Genomic DNA, 27687 nt, shown 5'->3' on the forward strand with positions numbered 1-27687 from the left:
TTGTCTTGAGCCCTCTCCCAGAATATTACACATTCAGGAAAACTGAAATTGAATCCCAGTTATTGCTTCTAGCTAAAAACCATTCTATAGTTACTAGGTTCCTTTCATTTCAGTCATTTATTCAATCCTAAACGGACAGTATTAGGTAAAAACTGGGCCAGATTAATGTAACTGCATTGCCCCATATATTTACACGCAATTGCCATTCCTTTGTTATTAATAATGCCATAGATTATTAAAACTAAGGCCCAGTCCTACAACTGGTTGCATGGGCAGGCCCCTGCAGTCATGAAGGTTTCAGTCAGGTTTTGCACAGGTGCAGTATCCCACCTGAGTGGAGCTAGTTACAATTTGAAGGTCTTAAAATATTTATTATTGAGCTAGTGTTTGTGGCTCCAGTCCTGGTGAACATAGCCTTTCTCTGCAAAAATGGCAAAAAGCTGCAACTTCTGAGCAGATCGATGAATTCGTATCCCAGTAGATGTTGTTGAGATATTTTGCCATTTTCACAGAAAACTATATTTTGGATGTTCAGGTCAAAACAGTGCATTCCCTCTTACAAAAAACTAGCCTCTAGTTTTTGAAAACAAAAGTGAAAAATAAATTCAAGGTAAAATGAAAAATGTTTGTCTTTCTGGCAAACTCACAAAAATATGGGGCTCGAGCTGAGCAGCTGGTGTCAATCTGCTGAGTCAATGGAGCTACTCCACTGATTTACGCCAGCTGAGTACTTGGCCCTAATTCGCCATTGACATGTTATTGGAAAACTCTCTTTCCCCAAAAGAATAGCAATAACCAAGCAATTTCTTCTGCCGAACAATGGTACTATAGCATTTTTCTCCCTCTTTCCCAAGCATTGTTCCTTGTACTTGGGTTTGGTTTTTTTCATAATACCAGATTCACATTCATGACTCTTTTTTCCGCCTTTTAATGAAAAGCACAGTAAAACTAAGTGCCATTCAATTTCCATCCAGGTTTTAACAGCAGTTCTTTAGAAGCGCTGATCAGTGGACTCTCTCTGCAGTCTTGGATGCAGTTCAATACTGTATGTATTCTTGCACTAAGATTTACCTCTTACATTCAGAAAAAGCTCTTAAATCAACAAATCTGTTAACGTCTTCTCCAGCTCTAGGTGCCTTGGAGATAAAATGCTTGTGTTCTAACGGACGGGTCATCACTGATCCTAAAGAGGAATAGCCTCGTTTGTACAGGAATGTCCTCTGTAGAACCATTTCATTTGGCTCTGATTTTGTTATTCCTTATCAGTTTATATTAACATTTTGTGAATAAATTGGACAACTCTTCTTGTCAAGCTTGAATGAAATAGAAGTATTGCAAATGTTAGGCCTCAAACTTCCATATTCTGCAAAATGCAAGCCTTGCAAAAAGTAAAGCTTACGCTTGTAACTTGTGGTCAGGAAACGAGGCGACCAGATAGTGATTTATGCTGACTCCTATGTACTTATCAGTCCAAAACTACCCACATTCAAAATCTAATGGGCTACAAAAAATAAATAGGCCTAAAAATGAAATATGCATCAATTATACAATTAGGGCAACCACATAAACAATGACAGGTTTCAGAGTAACAGCCGTGTTAGTCTGTATTCGCAAAAAGAAAAGGAGTACTTGTGGCACCTTAGAGACTAACCAATTTATTTGAGCATAAGCTTTCGTGAGCTACAGCTCACTTCATCGGATGCATACTGTAGACTATGCATCCGATGAAGTGAGCTGTAGCTCACGAAAGCTTATGCTCAAATAAATTGGTTAGTCCCTAAGGTGCCACAAGTACTCCTTTTCTTTTCACATAAACAATGTGGCCCACCCTGATTGGTTGGTCTGTTCTAAAACACGGCCGTCAGACCAGATAAAAAGACGAAGGCACGGGAGTTTGTTTGTTGTCGGTCGTACCTGACCCACACCCCCTGAACCGAAGGGACGTGCACTTCTCAACTGTCTGTACCTGGCCAGTGCAGAAAACGGCCGACTGAAGGGTAACATATTTTTCGGACAAATGCAGGGTAAGTCTATGGAGTAAAGAAGTCTGGTTGCTCGAGCTGAACTGACCATAGTCGTATTGATATCATAGTATAAAATCAGTAGTAGATGGCTGATGCATAATAGCTTTGCATGTGTTATTGCTCGTCTTTTACATAGCCCTAGCAAATGCGTGTAGCGCTGTCATTCATCAGTTTTATGTTGCCTTTAAAAACACCAGAAATATAGGGCTGGTGAACAATAGTTTTAGCTGTGCTTGTCTTCGGGGCTTTTATTATAACCTGCCAGGACCAGCATATGTAGAGTCTCTGTTCAGGAACTCGCAAATGGTCCACAATATTACTTGTACTTGTGCTTGTCTTTGGTATAATCTGCCTTTTGTATTAATTCTTATTCAGTGTTGGTCTTTCATTTTCCTTTTCTTGTTTTGTTTATGCTGTTATTTTAGTTGAAATTATTAAAAGCCTTTCTTGAGGAATAATTAATAATTCTTACTTATTTTATACGGACACCACTTAACCTCATTACATCTGTGTTGGGTGGTAGGAAGTAGTGAACACCCCAGGGTGAAATAGCGCCCCGAGGCGTGCCTCCTTCTTCCTTGATCTCCGCACATTTCACCCTGGAACTTTAGCATCTTTGGGCTTAATATTGCTCCCATTGAAAACGACAGCAAAAATCCATTTGGAGTCACTGGAAGCAGGATCCTGCCAGATATGCTGTGCTTAAAGTTCTGAGTGCACCAACCTGAAATAGCTTGCTTGCATTGTTACAGAAATAAAAATTATATGAGACACATGTCAACACAAAACTCATTCAATTCAAGGATCATGAGCTTTTAATTTGTCTTCCAAATACAAACAGTTCAGTTAGTGAAGCTTACTAGGCAAACTGTTTTACTAAATGTGTTTTATTACTTTATAACCCCATTGTTGTTCAGTAAAAAGCATTTGCCCTGATTCTCCACCACCTTGCAAACTGTCATCACAAATTGAGGGTAAAATGCTACCCTGTGTGTGTGTTGCAGAATTTATTGGGCAATGTTCAGATTTCATTTGGTGGCTCCACTATGTCTTCCTGTGAATGTAAAACTATAGGCCAGATTTATCACTAGTGTAATTCTACTGACTTCAGATGGGTTACTCCAGTGGTAGTTACGACCTACTATGCAAACCACTATCTAACATATACTCCCATTAATCAGTGTCATAACTTATCCCAGACATAGCCAGCCCTTAGCATGTCTCTGTCTGCACACTCTTTCCAGCACACCATGTTCCACCATTTTGTGGGGCTGGGTTATTACATTGCCTTGTACGTCTCTTTGTTCCAGACTGGCAGGGAGTCCAGGATGACCAGCAGCTCCAGCTACCATTTGTTTTACTGCCTGTAAAATGATTTTTAAAAATATATTAGATTATAAGGTTCATTTCACAAGTAAGTGAGTCTCAGCTGAAAGCTAAATTGCTTTATTGCAGTGGCATGCTGCACTTGAGAGCTGGTGCAAAGTCAACTGAAGTTTCTTATGGGAGTAAGTCAGAGGCTACCATGATAAACTTATTCTTTAGACCAGAGATCTAATCCTAGCTCTGACACTGGTTCCCTCTGCATCCTTGAGACTTACCTAGCATGTAGGGTTTTTGTGAGGATAAATGTTTATATGGCACTTTGAAAATAGGATCTTCTAAAGAATATTTACCCAATTCAGATTGGTAGTTCATTGCTTTTTATTCTGCTTCTCTGATAATTTGCTGGGTTACAATTTGGCTTCTCTTTCCAAAGTGATTGGCAACGTGTCTCGGTGATGCATCTGTCTCACCTCCAAAAGGATAAAAGTTTCAGTCTTGTTCCAGGCAGGTCATCATAGTAATGCTGCTTGGGGAAATGCTGCAGAGATTCTTTGTGGAAGGGTCATTTCAGGACTTTTTCATTACTGTATACTCTTACTTGTCAGCAGAGTTCAATACTATAGATTGTGGTGTCTCTTTAGATTGATGGGAGCACATGATGGGGCTGTCACTGCATTTTTTTTTTATTTACTCAACTGGTCTCTTTGTGTATCACAGACACTGTATTAATCCAGTTGTGCTGAAGTTTGCTATGAAGTCCTGATGAACCCATATGCTCTTACTATCTGTATTACCAAGGCATCAGTTTTCCAGTGACGTGAGCCCAGGGCCTAACTCCTATTGATTTCAATCAGTGTTAGGTCTTTAGGTGCTTTTGAAAATCCCATAAGGTGCCTATCTCCACCTTCAGGTGTCTAAATGCTTTTTAAAATCTGACCTCTATTCACTACTGTTTTGCTGATAGCATCAAGCATCACCCCCTGGCCTCTGCCATGGCTTTCTCAGTCTATCTATTCTCTCTCTTACTCTGGGTTTTGCGTTGTTATCCATCACTGTAATACCTACAAGTATCTTCCTGATTAGCAGAGGTCCAAAAGCGGATGTCACGTTACCTCTTGCAAATCAGTACCTCAAGGACGCCTGGGTCAAATGGCTCTAGAAGTCTAGTTCCTCCCAGTGACACACAGATCAATGAGGACCATCTGGGTATAATGACTCCTTTCAGTTTCCATAGTGAGAGATCAGTGTTGGGCCATTTAAAGGGTATTTCCACATTTCCGCCTCGGTTATTTCTGTCTGACACTGAAGAGTCGATCCAACCTCCAGTCAGATCATATTTCACGGGCTCCTTGATGGAGCCTGGTGCACCTTACAACTGCAGCAGAGTGCTGCTGTCGGGTTCTGCACATTTCCCCAGCCTTGCTGGTGATTGATTCCTTTCCCTGACATGTCTGAGATCACACTTGTAACCACAAAAGAAGAAGAAGGATCTAGTCTGGTTTATTGTAGTGATCTACACATGCCTTATATACATGCCTAAAAAAACTGATCCCTTGATGATTCTCACAGAGCTGGGCAAAGCTGGCTGTTAGAGCTGTTAGCTGGCTGCTATTCTTCAGCTCAGACTTTGCTGTCTCCGCCAATTTGTGGTGCTGACATCTCTCCAGCTTTTAAAGCCTCCCTTGTTTAACCTGGCTTATTTATAATAATTACTTGAGCAGTTAATTTTACTCTTTTGCAAAGCCCCTAAGACTGCTTGGCACGAAAGGTGGTTTAGAAGTGAAGGTTTGATTGATGAATGGATTCAAATAGCTGCTGATTAGTATTGCCCAGGGTGAGAATACAGTTGCTATTTCCCGCCCCCCTCCTCACCGCCATGTATGCATGTTGTCGCCCTACCTTTGCGTCTGGTCTTCTCGCAGGCTGGGCCCTCATAACCCTGTGGACACTGACAAACACAGGTGTCCCCGAGAAGCATGGGTTCAGCATTGTTCTGACAAGGGCCACAGCGGCAGGCGTTGAACTCTGTTAAGTAATCGTCCAAAGCCCTTTTCAGGTTTTGCCTTTTTGTTTCAATATCACCAAGGTTGCTTCTACGGAGGATTTCATGTATGGGTTGTAGCTGCATAGAACAGAAGAGAAAATGTGGCAGTGATGGATTATAATTGCTTTAGTGGGTACACAAAAAAGGGGATTTAATTTAATGAGTACAGTTCAATTTATAAAGTACTATAGCCATAGCATGTTGGAAATTTATTGGAGAACACCTCAGAGCTAAAGAAAAAATTTACAGACAGATAGATATGGGCTGTGTACAATTTTACAGATGGGCCAGAGCCAGAAACCTCCTTCCTCTCCAAAGCCCTGGTAATTTTGGAGGTGTTGGAATTATTTAAATACATGGACTTATGTGCATCCCTTTGATTCTGCTCCCAAATCAGATCAAAAACCACAAGGGGCCTTATTTTGTTATTCATATTTAAATGATCCCACCCACAGTCTTGCAAGAGTTTTGCATGATTTCTGCCATCTTGGATCAGAATCCTTTGGTAGCAGCTGGTGGCATTTCAATGCCATTTAATCTAAACTCTAGCCTAACCACCTTAATCAAAGCAGTATCAGTTCAGCATCAATATATACTACACGCATAGATCTCTATGTATGAAGCACACATACTAGGTACATCCATGATACGGTATGCTACAGTTAAAACATATTGTACCATATGAAATATTTAAAACATCATGAGTCTAAAAATACTAACATCTAAATCTGCCATGTATTTAGGCCAATGGATTGAAATGTGGGTATCTAAAACTATGAACCTAACGTCCATATTTAGCCACTTAAGTGAAAGTGAACTGGTTTCCTGCGATGCTAAGGACCCACCATTCCTATTGAAATGTTCAGCACCCTGAAAAAGGAGGCTTTCATTTGGCTGTCTATATAAGTATTTTAGCTAGCTAATTTTAGGCACTGAAAAGTAGCAAAAGTTGGACTTAATATCCTGCCCCTTATAGGTTTCAAAATAGATTTTGTCAAGGACATGACTGTTCAAACAAAGTGCATTTTAAAAATCAAGGTTGGCTTTATATATGTGTGTGTGTGTGTGTGTGTGTACATATACATGAATGAGACTGATACATGCACATCTGATCACACTGGTTGCAGAGACTGGGTTTTCTCCTATTACACAAAGAGCATAGAAAAGGTTTTCTGAGGAAGTCCTACATGGCTTTGAAAATGCTGCCTAAAAACAATGTGCACAAGACTCTTTAACAAATAAGAGTGAGCTAAAGATAAGCTCGTCTGGCTTCTCCTTCTTACATAGCTCAGTGATGGGGGCAGTTAGGGAGCTCAAGTGGGGTACAAACCTCCAATAGTACCCCGCTATCCCAATAGAGGCCTGGATCTGTTCCTTGGTCTGGGGAACAGGCCACTCTCTGATTATCTCCACCTTACACTTTTAAGCTTTTACCGTTGGTCCTGCCTCCTTGAGGCAGCCCAGCACCCTCTTCACCTGGGACACATACTGTTCACTTACAGAATTAGCATGGGGACATTCCTTTCTCAACAACCTGGTCTCCCCAACAAGTTGGCCAAACACAGCCACTTGGTTATGGGACTGTTTAACTTTCTTAACAGCTTTCACTCCATCTGAGACCTTCTCAAAGCTATCCACACTGGATCCTTCAACAGGAAAGTCAGTGGCTTCATTCACAACAGAAAATTTCTGGCTGTTAGGAACTGAAACTTTCTTGATTAAATCACTTTCACACCCTTCAGTTGCAGTAATCTGCTTGCAAAGACTACCATGAGGATTCCTTTCCCTAGGGGCTTTTCTATGCAACAATTCACCCTTCTCAGAAATTCTGCCCTTACCCTCTTTACCTAGGGCTTGCTCTAGAGGAACATTCAAGTGGACACAAGTGCTTAGCAGCTATCTGAACTCACTCCAGATCCCCAAGCAATTGCAGAGCTCCCAAAGCCGCCAACTGAGAGGTCACCGAGTGAGTTACTAGAAAATTGCAGCAAATTTTGCCCAGAGTTGATGGAAACTTGCACAGAAGGGTGGATAACCTGCAGCAGAATGCTCAGCTGATACTGAGAGTGTTTCTATTAAAACAAAAAGAAAAGGAGTACTTGTGGCACCTTAGAGACTAACAAATTTATTTGAGCATAAGCTTTCGTGAGCTACAGCTACATGAAGTGAACTGTAGCTCACAAAAGCTTATGTTCAAATAAATTTGTTTGTCTCTAAGATGCCACAAGTACTCCTTTTCTTTTTGCGAATACAGACTAACATGGCTGCTACTCTGAAATCTATTTAAACAGACCATTTTGTCAATATGGCAGAATGTTCTGTAATTTCCTGTTTACCCAGCTAATAGTGTGGATAATTCCTGCTTCTGGGTTCCTTTCTACCTTCTATCACATTTTGTTGCCAAAGTCAGAGGCAGACATGCTTTTAAGTTAGAATGAGGGGAATGACAATGGAGTGGCACGACTCCATACCTGTACAATTACCTAGATGCTCCTCATTTCCTCGCACAGCTGTAGTCCCAGAGTGGGCTGGCAATTATAAATTCTCATGGAAGATTTTCCACCCTTAAGTGCAAAGAGAGAAACGCCCCCTCCACTGCCATGCCTTTTAAGAAAATGTCTTGTCAAAGGCGGTGATGCGCTGAGAGATAGCAATGGCACAAAATAAAAGCTGCAGCGTATGACCACACTGAATTCTTTTTCCTCCTCACTGATCTCCTCCTTTCCTGTTCTATCTCCTCTCAATGACTCCCTTCCTGAAAACACTCAGGGTGGTGTGGCAGTTTGTCTGGAATGTCCTTGTTCCATTTTATGGGACACACAAGACTTGTGGACATTCTGGTTAAGGTGACTAGACAGCAAGTGTGAAAAATGGAGACATGGGGTGGAGGGTAATAGGTGCCTATATAAGCAAAAGCTCCAAATATCGGGACTGTCCCTATAAAATCGGAACATCTGATCACCCTAGTTCTGGTTTTGGCCCCTCCAATTTTAGTTGTGATTTTTCCTGATTTTTATTTCACTTATTATTTGTCCGGAAGCAGCAGGACCTAGACTACTAATTTACAGAGGCCATCAAACAGCCAGCAAACTGTGTGTTTAGAACTCCAAGAACTGCCTAGAGAGGGCACCCAGAATCAGCTGCTGGTCTGACCAACATGAATTGGTCCTCCAGCAGCTAGCAGGGCCGGGAGCAGGCTGAAGGCAATCAGCGCTCAGCTGGCAAGATAAAAAGGTCTGAATGATTTTTTCCAGGGGCCATTTCTTGGTGAAATTGGGACCAGGGGAGGAAGGATTTCTCCTGTCTTAACCCAGGAGGCCCAGCCTGGTCAGGGGTTCTGATTACACCTTTTTGGTTGAGCCAACACAGGATTGTTGATTTTTGTTATGGAAAGTAATGCCCAGGTAGCCATCTTGAGTTGAATATCTATTCACTGCTGTAAAATTCAAGTGAGTGCACTTTGTGAATTGCCCCACTGTTTCAGGCAAACACAATGACAGGGTAACCTAGAAGTCAGAGATTCTGTATTTCATGCACTTGATCTACTTATTCCAATAACTAGAACAATGCCTAATCCCTCAGAGCCATCCCCACATTGCCTTCAAGAAGGGGGATTTTTTTATAAAGGCATGGAGTGGAACATAAGAACGGCCACACTGGATCAGACCAATGGTCCATTCAGCCCAGCATCCTGTCTTCTGACAGTGCCCAATGCCAGGTGCTTCAAAGGGAATGAACAGAACAGGTAATCATCAAGTGATCCATTGCCTGTTGCCCATTCCCAGCTTCTGGCAAACGGAGGTGAGGGACACTTCAGAGCATGGTTATGCACCGCTGCCCATCATGGCTAATAACCATTGATGGACCTATCCTCCATGAACTTATCTAATTCTTTTTTGAACCCTGTTATAGTTTTGGCCTTCACACCATCCCCTGGCAATGAGTTCCACAGGTTAACTGTGCGTTGTGCGAAGAAATACTTCCTTTTGTTTGTTTTAAACCTGGTGCCTGTTAAGTCATTGGATGACCCCTGGTTCTTGTGTTATGTGCAGAAGTAAATAACACTTCCTTATTCACTTTCTCCACACCAGTCATGAGTAAGGCTAAGATTTTGTCACAGATATTTTTAGTAAAAGCCATGGACAGGTCACAGGCAATAATGACCTGTCCCTGACTTTTACTAAAAATATCCATGACAAAATGAGAAGCCTGGACATCTGCCCATGGGCTGGGAGCTCCAGGGGCCCTCACCCCCATTGGGACTCAGAGCTCCAGGGTTCCCCTCCACTGGTGGCTCTGAGCTGCGGGGGTCCTTCCTGCCACTGCTGTGGTCAGGAGTGGCAGGGGTCCTCCCTGCCGCTTGGGGCAGCCAGGAGCTCCAGGGGACAGGCGGCAGGGGACCCTGCAGCTCCCCAGATGGCACTGGCTGAAGAAATGGATTCCATGACCTCCGTGACTAAATTGCAAACTTACTCATGATTATACAGACCTCCATCATATCCCCCCTTAGTTGTCTCTTTTCCAAGCTGAAAAGCCCCAGTCTTTTTAATCTCTCCTCATATGGAAGCTGTTCCATACCCCTAATCATTTTAGTTGCCCTTCTCTGCACCCTTTCCAATTCCAATATACATTTTTTGAGATGGGATGACCAGATCTTCATGCAATATTCAAGTTGTGGGCATACCATGGATTTATATGGAGGTATTATGATATTTTCTATCTTGTTATCTATCCCTTTCCTAGTGGTTTGTAACATTTTGTTAGCTCTTTTGACTGCCACTGCAAATTGAGCGGATGTTTTCAGCGAGCTATCCACCATGACTCCAAGATCTCTTTCTTGAGTGGTAACAGCTAACTTAGCCCCCATCATTTTGTATGTATAGTTGGGATTATGTTTTCCAATGTGCATTACTTTGCATTTATCAGCACTGAATTTCATCTGCCATTTTCTTGCCCAGTCACCCAGTTTTGTGAGATCCCTTTGTAACTCTTCGCAGTCAGCTTTGAGACTGAACTATCTTGAGCAATTTTGTATCATCTACAAATTTTTCCTCCTCACTGTTTACCCCTTTTTCCAGATCATTTGTGAATATGATGAACAGCACTGGTCCCAGTACAGACCCCTGAGGGACACCACTATTTACCTCTCTCCATGCTGAAAACTGACCATTTATTCCTACCCTTTGTTTTCTATCTTTTAACCAGTTACTGATCCATGAAAGAACCTTCCCTCTTATTAAAGTCTGGGAAAAGCAGTGGCCAAATTCTGTTTACTATTTCAATTAAAAGAAGCAGTTTCATCAAATGTGGGATTAGTTTTTCTACCAGCCTAGCACAGAACTGTCTCTGGATATTTTTTTTTATTTTGTTGATCTTCTTTGACAGTGTTGCAAGTTGAGATATAAACTTTGCTCCTAAATTAGAGCATTCAACATGCAACCTTTTTTGCAAAGACTGCCTAAAACTAGCACTCTTGCTAATGACGAATTTTGTATTACTACTTACAACAAATAGGAGATAGGTATTTGCTAATACCCTTGAGAATTATAGTTCCCTAAACTGCTGCAGTGATTAATCAAGAATTGAATTAAAGGTAAATCCATCTGAGTCTATTTTTAACTTGTGGCGTTTAACATTTGTGGGGGCGGGCGGTTGTAGGCAGTTTTAAGTTTTGCGGAAGTTTTTTAGGTTTCCCATTTCATTGCAAGAAAATTGTATGAAAGGCAAGAAATGAAAAAATGCTTCATTATGCCCCAGCAGTACAATCTAACCAATAAAATATCGTTTACCCTAACTAGAAAACTCTATGCTCTTTGCTATTTTGTCTCATCTTTAAGAATGAAATACTGGATCCTGCTCCACGGCCACAGGAGGGCAAAACCGCAGAAGAAATAGCTACCTATTTTGGTATGTATATAGTGCCTAACACTGTGATATCGAAGGGCAGTGGAGCAACATGTAAGCAGCGCAAGAAGCCAAGACAAAGGAATGTCTTGAAGCCAAGTTCTGCAGTACCCCACTCCATAGGAGCAGGTATGTCTATTGAAGTGCAGGGGGTTATGAGCATGACCACCAGACCTGTAAATTGTCTTTATTCCCCACATTGGATTGCATGGGGTGCATCCACTATGACAGCCTATGAGCTCTGTTAGCATCTGCAAAGTGGCTGTGTTGGGGAGGAGCCCATCCCTTCACGTCTCCTTTTGGTTCCCTATTTAACTGGGAGAACACAAATTTCAGCTGTCATGAGAATAATAGTGATTAGGTGACCACTGAAAACCATTCCTTGGGAAGCTGTTTTGTTGTGCATAGGGACACATCAAAAACTAAACTCTGCACTAAGCCAGCATTAAGCTTCTTGTCTGTCTCACCTTTGATGCTGTTGCTAAGAAGTGCACTCCCCATTGTGGAAGGTCTGAGAGGTTACCAGATCAGCGGCTCATTACATTTAATCTTGTTCTCTGATGGGATCACAATGAAAATATGAAATGATCTGGTCTACTCCACTTTCATTCCTCATAGTGGTGGAGTTTCTTCAACTGCAGAAAGTCTTACCTCAAAATCAATAACAGCAGGATTATATTTTAATGACCTTCCCCAGTGACGATACATATTGGCATTCCAACTGTTTAAAAGCCCGCCACTTGAACCAACATCTCCACCTTGAATCCGAGAGATAATATCTTCCACTACTGCATGCTTGGTTTCAGGATCTGGAAAGTTGAATTATAGCTAAATATTAGTTACCATTTCCACACACAGTAGAAAGTGTGACTCGGTGGATGGGCACTTGCCCCCATTAAGGCCCTGATCCTGCACCATTAAAGTCAATGGGAGATTTGCCATTGACTTCAATGAGCCTAGGAGCAAGCCCTAAACAGCCTTCCCCATTATTACAAGATAGCGTCTGATGAGTTAAACATTCTAGCTGCTATAATCATGGTGATGTAGGAGTTAAAGAATTTCTAAACTCCATGGCTCTGATCCTCTTGTCTCTCTGACATATACACAGGACCCAATATGTGGGGCAGAGATGGCTTTATATGATCTTTGTACCCCCCAGTCCATGTACAAAATAGCAATACTTGTCACTTGTATCATTTTCAAATCTTGGTAAATACCATTATTCCCCTACACATTTTTGTTTGCTTGGTTAATAGAGACGAAGAGACTTGCCCAAGGTCACACACATCACGTCATCAGGGAATAGTACTCAGGTCCCCTGAGTCTAAATGAGATAGTTGGAGATGGAAAAAAAATCAAATAGACTGTGGAAGACATAGGCAGAAAGAGAGAAACATTCTAAGGAGGAAATGAGAGCTATTGGGAATGTTCTGTTGAAATGCTTTTTCTACAGCAAATGGATTTTCTGCACAATTGAAATTTTATGTGGTGTGACAAAGTCAGACTGGACAGCTGCAAGAGAGTGGTGGAAGCCCTAGACTGATAAAAGCCATTTTTCCTATCAGCTGAGAAGGAGTTACCTCAAGTCAATTAGGGACACCTGAGTCCAGTTAAGGGCTACCTGAAACCTTTTAAAACTCGTGGGGGGAGGAGGGAGAGAAGCTGCTGCAGGGATAGTGGCAGCAAGGAGATGGGTTTCTCCAGCATGAGAGGCTGTTCTCTTCCCCAGAGGGTAAACAACCAAAATTGAGTGCCTGTTTAGGGGAAGGACTGACACCCCAGGGGAAACAACAGGACAACGTCCCCCCCACAGTGTGGGGGCCGGGAAAGGTATTCCCCCTTTGTTCCTATGTTTGTAAATTTGTTTCTTTTTTGGTTGGTGGAGGTGCACTGCTTAGGTTTGCCCTGAGGCCTACCCTGAAAATACAGACAAATAAACGCAGAGGGAGAAAACAAACACTAGAGTGGGCCTGACTTATCCCAAGCCCGGCCACCACCAGATGGGGAAGTGCTATGTCTGGTGAGATGCCTTGCCACAGTGGGGAAATTACAACGAAATATTTTGTTTTGGGTCAGTTTAATCTAAATTAAAATATTTTGGTTTCTTGAATTGAAACAAAACATACACTTTTGACTTAGTTTGACCTTAAACTGCATCTACATATGGCGCAATGATGTCTCATGGGAGTTGTAGTTTGGGTGCCCCATGTCCCCCAGAATGATAGTTTGATTTGAGACTGTCAGAAAGTTTTGTTTCAATTCAAAATTGTCCAAACAAAACATTTCCAAACTGAAAAATTTTGTTCCATTAAAAGTTTTGCTCTTTTGACTTTTTGTTCTGATTTGGAGTAATAGTAAATATTGCAATACTGGAATTTTCTGTAAGATGGATATTCCAATTTTTGCTCAGGTCTAGTCAAAATAAACACATGGGAAGTTCCTCAGCTGGTGTAAATCAGTGTATCTCCATTACTGATTTACACCAGTTCAGGATCTTGACCCACCATGTAGAATGCCCACTTGTACTACCCTAGCTTTAGAGATTGTGGACAGGGAATTGTTCAAACCCTAATGCATATTACCCTTTAGTTAGAGGTTAAATTGAATCTCCCTTGAAAAAACACAAGTTAGAATAATAGGGAAAATGGTTTGTGAATCTGAATTAGTTTTGTGAACACTACAACCCAACATTTATTTTGAGAGGTTCATTTAACCCCTTGAGCTTCATCCATCTCTACTTTAAACCATAGCCTAACCTCCACTTGCACCTCCAGATCCAGGATAGTCAGAAATCTGCTAATGGCAACAGGGATAATAGGCCAGATTCATTACTGACATCAGTGGGTAAGAACTCCACAAATGCAGTTTGATCCACTTACACCAATGGTGAATTCAGCTCAAGATTTACTAGTAAAACAAATATATTCTGTGTATTCCCTTTTCGGGCATCATACCAGTTTTAAGGAATCCTTCCTTATCACACTTTTTGTATGATAGTGACATTGATATATCTGTTCTTTCCTTTTCGTACATGAGGCCTCCTGACAGACCAAAACAGGAACTTATTGTTTCAGCACTAATGGCTGTAAAACAAAACAAGAAAAACAATAATGTCAGTGTCATTATTGGTAAGAACGGCATCATTTTTTTCCCAGTGGTACTTGCGGGCACATCAACCAATAAAATATTCATACAGCTATGTATGGCACATTTGTGGAAGCTAAGAAATTATTGCCATCATTGTGAAAATGATTTTGCTGGGCTTTGTCGTTCTGATGTGGAAGCCAAATATATGGCTCAGGTATGTCAGTGATTGTTAAGTCTGAAAGGGCAAAATACTTGCCCCAAAAGATTTTCTTTTAAAAGAAGAGTGAAAAATCTCAAATCTAGGAAGTCCCTTCATATGTCAGGTTCCGTTCTATCTGTTTACATTCTATTTAAACCCACTAAAGTCAATAGACCTATGCCAATTTTTAGCAACGGAGTATCTGGTGCCTACATCATAATATGCTTCTTAATCATCTGCATACTGAGACTGGCATATTAGCTACATAATTAGATAGAGGGTCAGAAGACAGTGTTGCAGAGAGCGTTTGCCTTTTTATAGGAGTTTGGCCTTAGCCAAATATGACTTCCTGGGATACATTGATCATAACCTGAGCTGATATAAATTGACGTAGCTCAAGTGACCAGCTGAAGTACTGGCCCCATAGATTTTGGCCAGTAGATAATGTTTTACAAAACATTACTGAACAGATACTGAAAAAACCTCCGTACTGAAAATAGCTGCCACAGAATTACAATACCATTTGGGTCAATTTGCATGAGTTGTTCTAGTGAGATAAAATGATTGGCTAGAATAGTAACTTCAATAAAAATGTATCAATTGTTTATCCTTTGAAAATCACTGAAGGTTTATTGCATGCTCTTATATTACCGTTAACCACCACTACGGCTGTATGTATTGTAAAAAATAAATAACTGGAGTCCTGTGAACAAGCTGTAGAGAAGAGAACTGAAATAAAGAAGTGGTTTCACCAAAGTACAGTAGCAGGCACATTTCTTAGGTCAACAATGTTTTGTTATGTGTAAATTTCAGTGTGTGTGTGTGTATATATATATATATATACACACATATATATATATTTATAAAGGCAAGTTCAGCAGAAGTTAATGGCAAGTCTTCCATTGATTTCAGTGAATGCAGGATAATAATACCTAGCTTTTATATAGCCCTTTTCATCAGTAGTAGAGCCCTGCGTGAATACAAAATTTGTATCCATAGATATAAGGTGGATATCTGCAGCGTTGCAGGGCTCTACTGCCAACGAGTGAGACCATGGCCAGCGACGGGGCCAGGAACCACAGCGGTGAAAGCAGCAGCGTGTCGGGCCGCTGCTTGCAGGAACCAGTGCCCAGTGCAAGCAGTTCCTCTGGCGTGGCTGTACCCCTTCTCCCCCCCAGCCCTGCCCACTGGGGCGGGCACCAGGCTCACTGGCAGCTGTCCCTGGTCACAGCGTCCCTTCAACGCTCCTTTGCATCTCCTGTCCAGGACCGTGTGAGCTACTTGCATACACACATAGCGTGACCAGGGATAGCTGCTTTTGTATCCATGCAGGGCTCTAATCAGTAGTGCTTTACGAAGAACTTTACTGTATCATTATGCCCATTTTACAGATCGAGAAACTGAAGCATAAAGAGGCAAACAGACTTGCCCAAGGTCACCCAGCAGGCTGGTTGCCAAGGCGGGAATAGAACATAGGTGGCCTGATGCTAAGTTCAGTCCTCCCACTAGGCCACACTGCCTCTCATCAGTATCAGGCCTGTAGGCCTGAGTTTGCTTCAATTGACGTAACTAGCAAATGCTGTTGAGCACAAGTCTCTTCTCTACTGCTACTCCTGTGAATAAGGAGTAACTCCAGTTGAGTCACACCTGTGCATGCCTGCAACAATTGAGACCAGAATCTGGCTCATTGGCTTACTGGTGCAGGATCAGACCCTGAGCATGTGAGATGCTGAGCACCTCAAGAGAGGCAGTCTGCCCCCTGAACTCCCATTCAAGTTGATGGGAGATGGAGAGTGCCTAACCCTTCATTTCTCATTGACTTCAATAGGAATAGAAGGTCTCATTGCATTATAGGCCTGGGCCCTGAGAAAGAGTAAACATGCAGCATTCAATTACAAGGAGTAAAATATTCAACAATTGTAAACAGAAATAGATAAAATTCCCTTCATCAGATGCATTCAGTGGAAAATACAGTTGGGAGATTTATATACACAGAGAACATGAAACAATGGGTGTTATCATACACACTGTAAGGAGAGTGATCACTTAAGATGAGATATTACCAGCAGGAGCGTGGAGGGGGGGAACCTTTTGTAGTGATAATCAAGATGGGCCATTTCCAGCAGTTGACAAGAACGTCTAAGGAACAATGGGGGAGGGGGGGGAATAAACATGGGGAAATAGTTTTACTTTGTATATGACCCATCCACTCCCAGTCTCTATTCAAGCCTAAGTTAATTGTATCCAGTTTGCAAATTAATTCCAATTCAGCAGTCTCTTGTTGGAGTCTGTTTTTGAAGTCTTTTTGTTGTAATATTGCGACTTTTAGGTCTGTAATCAAGTGACCAGAGAGATTGAAGTGTTCTCCGACTGGTTTATGAATGTTATAATTCTTGACATCTGATTTGTGTCCATTTATTCTTTTACGTAGAGACTGTCCAGTTTGACCATGGCAGAGGGGCATTGCTGGCACATGATGGCATATATCACATTGGTAGATGTGCAGGTGAAAGAGCCTCTGATAGTGTGGCTGATGTGATTAGGCCCTACGATGGTGTCCCCTGAATAGATATGTGGACACAGTTGGCAATGGGCTTTGTTGCAAGGATAGGTTCCTGGGTTAGTGGTTCTGTTGTGTGGTGTGTGGTTGCCAGTGAGTATTTGCTTCAGGTTGGGGGGCTGTCTGTAAGCAAGGACTGGCCTGTCTCCCAAGATCTGTGAGAGTGATGGGTCGTCCTTCAGGATAGGTTGTAGATCCTTGATGATGCGTTGGAGAGGTTTTAGTTGGGGGCTGAAGGTGACGGCTAGTGGAGTTCTGTTATTTTCTTTTTTGGGCCTGTCCTGTAGTAGGTGACTTCTGGGTACTCTTCTGGCTCTGTCAAGACTGGGAGTGGATGGGTCATTACACAAAGTAAAACTATTTCCCCATGTTTATTTCCTCCCCTCCTCCCCCCCCCCCCCCCCCCACTGTTCCTCAGACGTTCTTGTCAACTGCTGGAAATGGCCCACCTTGATTATCACTACAAAAGGTTTTCTCCCCCCCCCCCCCCACGGCCCCGCTCTCCTGCTGGTATTAGCTCATCTTAAGTGATCACTCTCCTTACTGTGTGTATGATAACACCCATTGTTTCATGTTCTCTGTGCATATAAATCTCCCCACTGTATTTTCCACTGAATGCATCCGATGAAGTGAGCTGTAGCTCACGAAAGCTTATGCTCAAATAAATTGGTTAGTCTCTAAGGTGCCACAAGTACTCCTTTTCTTTTTGCAAATAGAGACTAACACGGCTGCTACTCTGAAACCAGATAAAATTCATTCACTCAAAGCAACATGAATGATTGCTTATCTCAGCATTGAAGTGCCATAAAATTAAAGTTGAGATACACTCTGATTAATTGATTCACCATGGTTCCTGTTGAATAATTATGCTCAGCAAGGGTCTGTCAATACAATTTGCAATTGGTTGTCACGAATACTGTAGATCCAGTCTTGATAAATATTGAAGTGGTTATTGTTGCAAAAGGGTAGTCATACAGAATACTGGCTCTTTGCAGGAGGGGAAACCATGATTGTTTATCATCTGATGTAATTTCAGATAGTTGAATGTGTCCTACTCATGAGATATATTGCTGCATTTTGAATTAATCAGAATATGAAAAGGCTCTTTCCATACTATTCTGTGCTGACTGCATCTCCCCAAAATGTCGTTATAGCTGTTAATGAATTACTCAATTTTTCTGCTGTGTAATAAAACAAGAATTTATTTTAAAAAGAAGGAATGAAAAATGTTGGTGGCATGATTCACAAGGTGCCTTATCATGATACCCTTATTCATTTTTACTCAGTCCTTATTGAGACAAATTTCCATTTCAATGGGATTTTTGCCTTCGTTCTAAATGGCGTAATATCGGGATATAGCTTAGTAATTGGTTAGGACAAACTAGTTGTATTAGTTAGTGCTCGTTTATGCAGCTCAGTGGCTCAAGTTTTAGTGATAACGTTTTTTGGTGTTTTTTTTTTAAGAAAGTACAGGGCCAGTTCTTCAACTGGTGTAAATTCAACTGATTTCAATTGAGCTGTGCTGATTTACAGCAGCTGAGGATCTGACTCATACACACCATGTAACAACATAGTGAGGAACCACCTCATTCAATAGGAAATCTGTCCAGTACCCATGTATGGCATAATATAAGCCCTGCACTGATATTTTAGGATATAGATGCCTATGTAACTTTCTATGACATATAGTGGTCACTATTAAACCATCAACACTTACCAATTATTACCATGTGGTGGAATCTGAGACTCTGCAGTTTCATTCCCTATGGGATATAATGCTTTATCAGTTGATAAATGTTGAGTTTTTACTGGTATCCACTATAAATGGAAATTATACAAGTATCCTACATTAGAATGAAAATTATCTCTCTTCTGGGGCACATTTTTTATCTCTTGCAGAACTCCAACATCCCTCATTTTTAAAATAGGGCATCTTTGTAGCAGTAAATCTCATCTCAGATACACAGTAAGCACAAGATAAAGTAAAATAACAGCTCCTGTCCAGCTGCTGGTGATTAATCCTTTCCTCTAACTTGGCAGTCTGCTTCTTAAAGTCTTCCTTGCCAAGATCTTGGTCACCTCTTTGTCACTCACTCTTCCAGGAGTGGAGGACACAGAGCGTCTCCAAGAATAAGGACACAGACTTCAGGAGAGCTGTACAAATCATTTCTGTTGCTAAGTACTTCTTTTGTAACACTCTCTATGGTTGGCTCTGAGCATTGAATATGTGTCTTTGTAGATACCCAAACTACTCCAGGCCAAATCATAAACTGCCATAGTCTTACTGAAGTCAATGAAGCTGATTTATACCAGCTGAGCATCTGGCTGTCTTTTACTATTGCTATCATCATAGTCTCCATCTTAGGCCACCAGGTTGAAACCAAAGCAGAACCTCTAACAGATGCTATAGATGACTAATGCCTGCTTGTATCATTGGATGTATAAGGGTTGTAGTATCTATCACACGGTAGTTGACTTTGCATTTTCACTAACAATCTTGTGAGTGTACCAAAGGACTATGTTGTTCTGCATCCTCATTCTTGATTAGAAGAGGCTTTATGTTTCAACTACCCAGAAACTGATGTGCATGCAATCCAAACTGCAGATGATACATTACATAAACATAATTTACAGGCATAACCATGCAGCCCTGCACATCTCCATTGATTGAAAGCTGTAGTGAGCAGAACTCTGTCATTCCTGAGATTACAAGCCATCCAGTGTCAAATGGCAGATGTAAGGCCAAGTACAATGCATTTTTCACACATTCAGAACAAACAAATGCCTTTGAGTGTATCTTGATCTGTCTGTGTAATGCCTTTTTTCTTGATCTTAGTGCTAGCAAGTATAATCAAAGCTACAATTTTCCCCAACAGTGTGAAGAGAATGTCCTTAGGGGTCGATCCTGATACACTTGTGTCTGGGTCACTCATGGCGACCCTCTCAGAGGAGAGCTTGGTTTTTAGACTAGGTCTCGCTAAGGGTTCCATCATATATGATTGAGGCCTGCACTGATTGTTGAAGTTTGAGTGACAGTGTCATTCTTTCCTCTGGATCTCTGTATGTGGTTGTTTTGTTCCCAGGCAGCCAGTTATTAAGTGTTCAGGCTTCTGAATATGGACATGAAATCCCTTACTGCATTCTGGACCCGTCCCGATCTCTGTACTGATAAATGAACTTTTCTCCAGGTGCTGTCCTCCCTTTCTGTAGTAATAAGCCAGGGAGAGCAAAAAGGATGTGAAAAGAACAGGTTCAGATTTGGGAAGCCTAGATGCTGATGACACAAGGCAGTCATTGGTTGCAAAATTAGCTGGTGGAAAAGATGCAGCGCCATTATATGTAAGTTATAGGAGAATGATACGGTCAAGAAAGGGTACTGGACAAATCCAGACTCCTGCCGAAACTACTAATTACTGCCAAGGGAAACTTTGATGTAAGAAAGTAGAACAAGATGCCTTGCTGGTGACTTTCCTCTGTTTTCATCCCCACAGGATATACCTGTTTGTTTAACCAGGCGTCGTGCAAAAGATAATTGACAGTCCTTCTTCTGGGAGGTAATGAGAGCTGCAAAATTTGGATCCATATTGAGTCTGGATGTAGAAACTACCCCCAAAGTGTGGGGAGGTTTGGACTTGTGGTTCTGGTTTGGCCCATTGGAAAGGGAAACCCTAATCATGAACTTTAAAACCCCCTGACAGGTCACATCTTTTCAGAGTCAATGTTACAGAATACCTCAGTCTTCTGAGTTCGCCTGTTTTGAGAGAGCACATTGGAGATGAGTTCATGTCCACAGGGATGATGCCTCCCATATAGCAGCCATACTAATATAAAGATTAAAAAGATGAAAAAGCCATGTAGATTCCCCAGTACAATGAATGAGCTGGACAGGAACTGCATGCTGACTGTGAGGTGTACTTATTGGTTTATTTAACACCTTACAGCAGGATAAAAGATAAATAATCGAACCTAGAGAGCCTCCAGTTTAACTTCTCACATGCCTCCTAGTGACCAAAAGGAGATGTACTTTAAAAAAGATTTAGGGCCAGAACCTCAGCTGGTGTAAATCAGTGTAATTCCATTTATGCCAAATGACGCCAGCTGCGGAATCTGACTCATTATATTTAACTCACCTATGAAATGTACTGAAGCCAAGAATACTAAAGCGCTGGGAGTGACTCAGAGTGCCTAATTTTAGCCACTGTGAGCTAACTCCTGGCCCTGCTCTCGAAGGCCAGAAGGCCCAAATGCTACTCAGAAGCTGCTGACTTGCTGCACAGGAGGGCAAACTGTGGAAAGTCAGTGTAAGTGGCTCTGCATGAGCATAATGTGGAACAGTGGCAGCTGGTCCCGTGAGCGGTGGTTAGGGGGAATTTGGTGGAGGTAGATGGGTCAGGGGTAGGACGTGCCAGGTGGTGAGTGGCTATATGTATCCTCAGGGGGTAGGTGCTGCTTTAGCCGGGCTAGCACTATTGCTCCATGCCTGGGAGGATGAAGAGGGAGGAACCCAGCCGTTAGTCTGAACAGTTTATAACATTAAACAATCAGAGGGGGACAGTCGGAGAATAAAATGACGGACATGGAATTTGTAGCATTATTCTAACCTTTTCTATCCATTTCTTCTTTGTTAATGACGAGGATATATTCAAAGATGCCTCCCATGGTCCCAGATGTCATGAAATGGGTACCGTAGTCGTTAATAAATTGGGCATACATTCCATAGTTGTAGCTTTCTGGAAGCGCCATCAGGGACTGAAGCACGTCTTCATCCAGAACTATGTTATCCCGTCTCATTTTGAACCGCGCTGTCTGTACCTTTGTTATGGCTCTAATGAATTCTGTGTTCTTCAGATAAAGCAAAACAGACATTAAAAGGGAAACGTGCCTCTTCCCTGAGAAATATGCATGGGTCCACATTGCAGAATAGCGATATAAACATTCAGTGGGTTTACACCAAGCTGGGAGCCCTCTAAAGGAACATTGTCTGAGCCTGATTCTCCACTAAAGAACACTAATGTATCCTCACTGAAGCCAACAGAGATATATTGGTCTGTAATGGAGGTAAGCAGTGTTGCCAACTCTTGTGATTTTATCTCAAATCTCTCAATATCTGCTCTTTTTCTTACAGCTTCAGTTCCTGGAGTCAAGTGATTCTGAGAAAATCTCAGCTTTCATTTAAAAAAAAAGTTTCTAGCTCTTATGGTTGCAGAGAAAAGCTTGAAAGTGTGACCCAAGTGTCCCTTAAAGGATCAAAAAACAAGAAGGAAACTAAAAATACATTTTATTTCTTAACATATTTTAAAGCAAATCTCGTGATTTTGGGGAGCTGGAGTCATGATTTTTGATCACCTGGGCAGTGGAGCTGGAACAATTTGTATAGTAGGGGTACTGAGAGCCATCGAACCAAGCTGCAAACCCTGTATATGATGGAAACCACTTCAAGCCAGAGGGTGTGGCTGCACCCCCCAGGAACCTCTAGTCCCAGCACTTGTGCACTTGGCGTTCGCAATACTGTATACGTGAAATCAGAATAGGCTCCTTATGCTTTTTTCCCCTGTAAATCGGATGCTCTACTCCAGGGGTTCTCAAACTTCATTGCACCGTGACCCCTTTCTGACAACAAAAATTACTTCACAACCCCAGGAGGGGCACTGAAGCCTGAGCCCACCCAAGGCCCACTGCCCCGCGGAGGAGAGAGTCCAAAGCCCAAGCCCCACCACTCCGGGCGGGCTGTGGGGGGTACAAAGCTGAAACTCAAAGGCTTCAGCCCCTTGTCAGGGGGCTTGCAATCTGAGCCCTGCCACCCAGAGCTGAAGCCCTTGGGCTTTGGCTTCAGCACTGGGCAGTGGGGTTTGGGCTTCAGCCCCAGGCCCCAGGAAGTCTAAGCCACCCCTGGTGACGCCATTCAAAGAGGGTCCCGACCCACAGTTTGAGAACTGCTGCTCTACTCCTTTCCTGTATTACAAATAATTCCTTTGACAATTGAACATCTAACTGACATGTCACTGTTTATGCTGTTTGTTCACTTTTGCATATCTCTCAGCTTTGACCATTAAAGTCGGCTTGTCAGTTTCACTTTACAATTTTTAGTCAATTTTGGTGCGGGCTTCTATGGCCTAGCCCAAAGCTTCAATAATGGAATTGCAATGCTTCCAGAGAATATTTATATGTCTTAAAAATAGAAATATTTTTTAAAAATTGAATCATTTCTATTGGTGTTAGGTTCTGTTAAAATGTATTTGTTTTGTAAAACCTAAACCTAGTGGCCAGATTTAACCTGGTAACTTCCCTTTACACAGCAAAACTATGTTATGGCCACTCTGCTGGACAGCAAGCAATGGAGAACCTCTGCAGGGGAACTCCACCAAACAAAGTCGATGCGATTCTTGGGGCCATGTAAAAGATCCAGGTGCCACACCCAGATGCAATTACTACATTGCTCACACATGCTCGCTAACACACAAATACACACTCTCCTCTCCCCTTGGCGCTGGTACTAGAACTGTGGTCCTTCAGCTCCAGAAAACATAAGCTTTTACCACTTAAGTTAAAGAAGACCTTCTTTAGATAGCACTAATAGTAGAATCGTGTATCTTCTCTATAGCAATGTCACATGTGTGCACACACACACCTAGTACATTTCATAGCATGTCTCTGCAAGGGGGTGCAGAGGAGAAGAGTGAGTATATCAACAAATCCACATGGCAGCTGGTGCCTGGCGTTGCTTCCCCTACTCAGCATTAATTAGCTGTGTCTCAGCTGTGCAGACACCCTGGCCGTTCTCCTTTGAGGGCAGAGGATGCTGTTCCCCAAAGTCCACGTGACTGGAGAGCATTCTCCTGCAAGTTCTCTCATGTTTGAGCCATTGCTCCAAGTCTCAGAAACTGACACAATGGGCTGCCCTGCCTGTGATGGGGTGTCAGCCCCACACAGACTTGGAAGAGGTTAAGGTGGCCAAGCAGGCCAATTAAATCCCCTAGGTGCACCTGAAGGGGGAGCCAGGGAGCTGGCCACTAATTATGAGTAGGCTCAGCTGTGCCGGAGCAGGAGGGGTCCAGTATATAGCCAAGTAGCTGGCCACAAGCAGTGGTGGTAGGAAGGCAGGCTACAGTTACTCACTCACTCACTAAGTGGAAGGAGTTAAGATGCTGGTAAACCCAGAGAGGGGAGAAACCAGTGAAGTAGGAAGAAGCCCAGGGAAATAAAGAGATATAGGCCTTGGCTGCATGTTATAGGATCCCTGAGCTGGAACCTTGGTTCCCCTACCAGCCACTGGATAGTGGCACAACGTGTCGGAGATGCCATCCTGACAGCAGAGTCTGGAAGACCTTTGAATTCCCCAGAAGGGGAGGACTTTAGTGACCTGGCTGGAGGGCCAAGTCATGAAGAGGAAGATGTAGATCTGGGAGTGAGCAGTGTAGTGGGAGATAGGATGGCGGAAGACACCACCGGAATGGGAGCACAGGCTGGAGGAGCTATTCCCTGGGAGAACCAGCAGGAGGTGTGGTGAGTGACCCTTGTGACCCAGCCCTTTTAATGAGTCATTTTCTGAGGATATAAAATCACTGATTGTTTTCGTCAAAAAAATTATGTGACTCTAGACAAGAAAGAACTAGATACTTTAATGGTGCCAGCTTAGAGCAGTTTTGTAAGCACTTCAAGTAGGACACTGTCAAGATCATTCTCTTTTACTGTTCCTTGTCACTAACCAAGAGAAAAGTAGATCACAGGCATAGTATAAATATAAAATATTATCATTAATATTATTAAATCTAAATGGGAGTCACGACATATTTGGCCATGATACAAACTTTCTACTAAAAATAAACACTTCCATTTAGTACTATTTGTTTACTAAGATACTTTTAACTTATGATACAATAGAAGCTTAATTTACCACCATATTGCAGCTTGTATTAAATTGAACAAGATCTATTTGCCACTGGAGCTCATTCCCTGAGGACAACTGTTTTGATGAACATCTTGATATTTTCCCCTCCCTGTTTGTCACTTTAAGCATTTCTTTATTTATATACTTAATATAGCCATGAAACAGGAAGGGGCAAGATGACATTTATTCTTATACTTTGTAATTCAATTTTATTCCCATTATAATGATTCTGTTTGCTTAAATGTAATAAGACCAACAAACAAGATTACTAATGATGACACATTTGCAATTACATGAACAAATGAAGGTACGATTACTATTGTTTAAAAAACATGCAAGTAAGGGAATAAACTAACAGAAGTTAAATTGAAATTGCACAATGCAACAAGACATGACTGAGAGAACACATGCACCATTATTTTGTTACCTTCTCGTTATACTGTGTGAAATTCTTCAGGGATCCTTTACCCTTTGATAAACTGAAACCTAGCTCAAAAAGGGGAGGTATGTTAGCATAACTTATTCCAAAGGTAAAGCCATAATTTGTGGATTTATCTTTTTTTATGGCATCAATTAAATCTCTCGAATCATCATAAAACTCAACAGAGAATCCAGAATCAGCATGAGCCTGAAATGAAAAGAAGAGGCATTACTTTTGCAGCTATGACCTGCCTTCTTTATCCTATAACTCTCTGTGCTGACGTATCGGATCCTGCCCCAAGTGAAGTCAGTGGTAAGGTAATGCAGCTTATTATTAAAGTAGTCTGACAGTTCCCATTACAAAACCCTGTTTTCAGTTGCTTATAACTTTGCCAAACCTTAATTGTTTTTGCTGAAATTTTCCCAGGTGGTGCCTAACTCACTCTGAATATTTTCTGGAAAATATCATCAAAAATGGTTCAACTATTTCTGAGAATGGGGTTAGGGGGAAATAAATTTTTTTTGTTTTTGCTCACAATAAAAATATTCTTTGAACAACTCTAGTGCCCCTATACTTGAGAGCAGTGACTTGAAATTTGGCATGGTGGTGGCTTTTGTGTTAGGGATGTGCCTTTTGCCAAATCTGACTCAATTTAACCAAATTTTGAGTCTTCTAAAAATCTACACCATAGATTAAATTATAAATTATAAACACCTGCTCAGAAGAGACTGCTTAGATTTTAGCAATTAAAATCTAAGCACATTCCACCCACAGTGAGCCCCTGACAGCTCCTAGCATGAGCATGCACCATTCCCACAGAGTTACTGAACACGGTCCATCCCAGGGCTACAGGGGCTCAGATGGACTTTTGCTGTAAGTGCTGCTCCTAGCTGTCTATGCTGGGCACTGGAACTAAGAGCAGGGGTCTCTCTCTCTTAGGGTATATCTGTACTACCCGCGGGATCGGTGGGCCACTATCGATCCAGCGGGGGTCGATTTATCGCATCTAGTCTAGACGCGATAAATCGACCCCCGAGCGCTCTCCCATCGACTCCTGTACTCCAGCGCCATGAGACGCGCAGGCAGAGTCGCCGGGGGAGCGGCAGCAGTAGACTTGCGGCAGTGAAGACACCGCAGTGAGTAGGTCTAAGTACATCGACATCAGCTACGTTATTCATGTAAGCTGAAGTGGCGTAACTTAGATCGGTTCCCGCCTCCACCCCCATGTAGCCCAGGCCTTGGACCCTCAGCGATGGCACCCAGGCAGTGTGAAGGAGAAAGCTCTCTGATCTGAACTCACAATGGTCAAAAAGCTGGACCAGGGAGGGGGAAAATGAGTAGATTGGGACAAGATGTCTGGGGCGGGAGAGAAACTGGGATTGGCTGGGCAAAGAAATTGTAACTGGGAGCAGAAAGGGAAGCTGAGACTGAGAGTTGGTGCGGGGGAGGCAGGGTAGAGGGAGTAGAAGTTGGGACGAGTTGGGCAGGGAGCCAGGTCGAGGAGTGGGAGCTAGTGAGGAAAACAGGAAGAGGGTGTCAGTTGGTGGTGGTGTGAGGGACATGGAAATTGGATGAGGAGCTGGGAGGAGGGGGGCTGTGCTTTCACCACATGAACTGCTTTATAATGCTACGTACTCTGAAAAATTAGGTCCTCCTAAACTCAAAATTTGTGGATTTTAATCTCAGTACTTCAACCCCCCATCTCTAAAATGGGGATAATATTACCCTCCTCACAGGGATGTTGTGAAGATAATTTAATAGATGTCTGTGAATCACTCAGATACTGTAGGGATGAGTGCCAGAGAAAAGACCATGAAGAAATTAGTAATTCTTTCTTCAGAGCACTATCTGAATAGTATGCAGTGAATAAGCCCCTCGGGGTTGGGGCACAAAATATTGAACAGGTGCTTGTTAAGTGAGCACCGTCCATCCTGTGCATTGAATTTTCTATCCTGTGGAAAATATGGTATGTGATCATGTAATTATAAACTGCAGCATAACGCTTACACACAAGAGGGCCAAATTAAGATTGCACAGGCAACCTTAGTTCTGGCTTCCTTAACTTTTTAGTGCTTGACTTTGCAATCTTAACATTCTTTTAATTTTTTGGTAGTTTATACAGTGCATAACATTTGTTAGTGAAAGCAACAAGTCTCTGCATGGAATAGCTTGCCATCTTGAGGGGCATACAGAGAAAATACCGTTTTGGAGCTTTACAGTGAAGTAGCGCATTT

General features: G+C 42.2%; 1 protein-coding gene across 1 annotated transcript in view; it reads right to left on the reverse strand.

Moving 5' to 3' along the window:
• Positions 1 to 2821: 2821 nt before the first annotated feature.
• C8A (complement C8 alpha chain) overlaps positions 2822 to 27687 on the reverse strand; it is a 39971-nt gene continuing 15105 nt past the window's right edge. Inside the window, exons 6-11 of the mRNA XM_048861071.2 lie at positions 25460 to 25660; positions 21746 to 21986; positions 14253 to 14381; positions 11950 to 12107; positions 5250 to 5472; positions 2822 to 3388 (exon numbers count right to left, since the gene is read on the reverse strand). Of these exons, the coding sequence (XP_048717028.1) occupies positions 3237 to 3388; positions 5250 to 5472; positions 11950 to 12107; positions 14253 to 14381; positions 21746 to 21986; positions 25460 to 25660 (1104 nt within the window). The 3' untranslated portion in view covers positions 2822 to 3236. The remainder of the gene's footprint in view (positions 3389 to 5249; positions 5473 to 11949; positions 12108 to 14252; positions 14382 to 21745; positions 21987 to 25459; positions 25661 to 27687) is intronic.

This window comes from Caretta caretta, chromosome 8 (assembly GCF_965140235.1).
Source record: "Caretta caretta isolate rCarCar2 chromosome 8, rCarCar1.hap1, whole genome shotgun sequence".
Taxonomy (NCBI): domain Eukaryota; kingdom Metazoa; phylum Chordata; order Testudines; family Cheloniidae; genus Caretta; species Caretta caretta.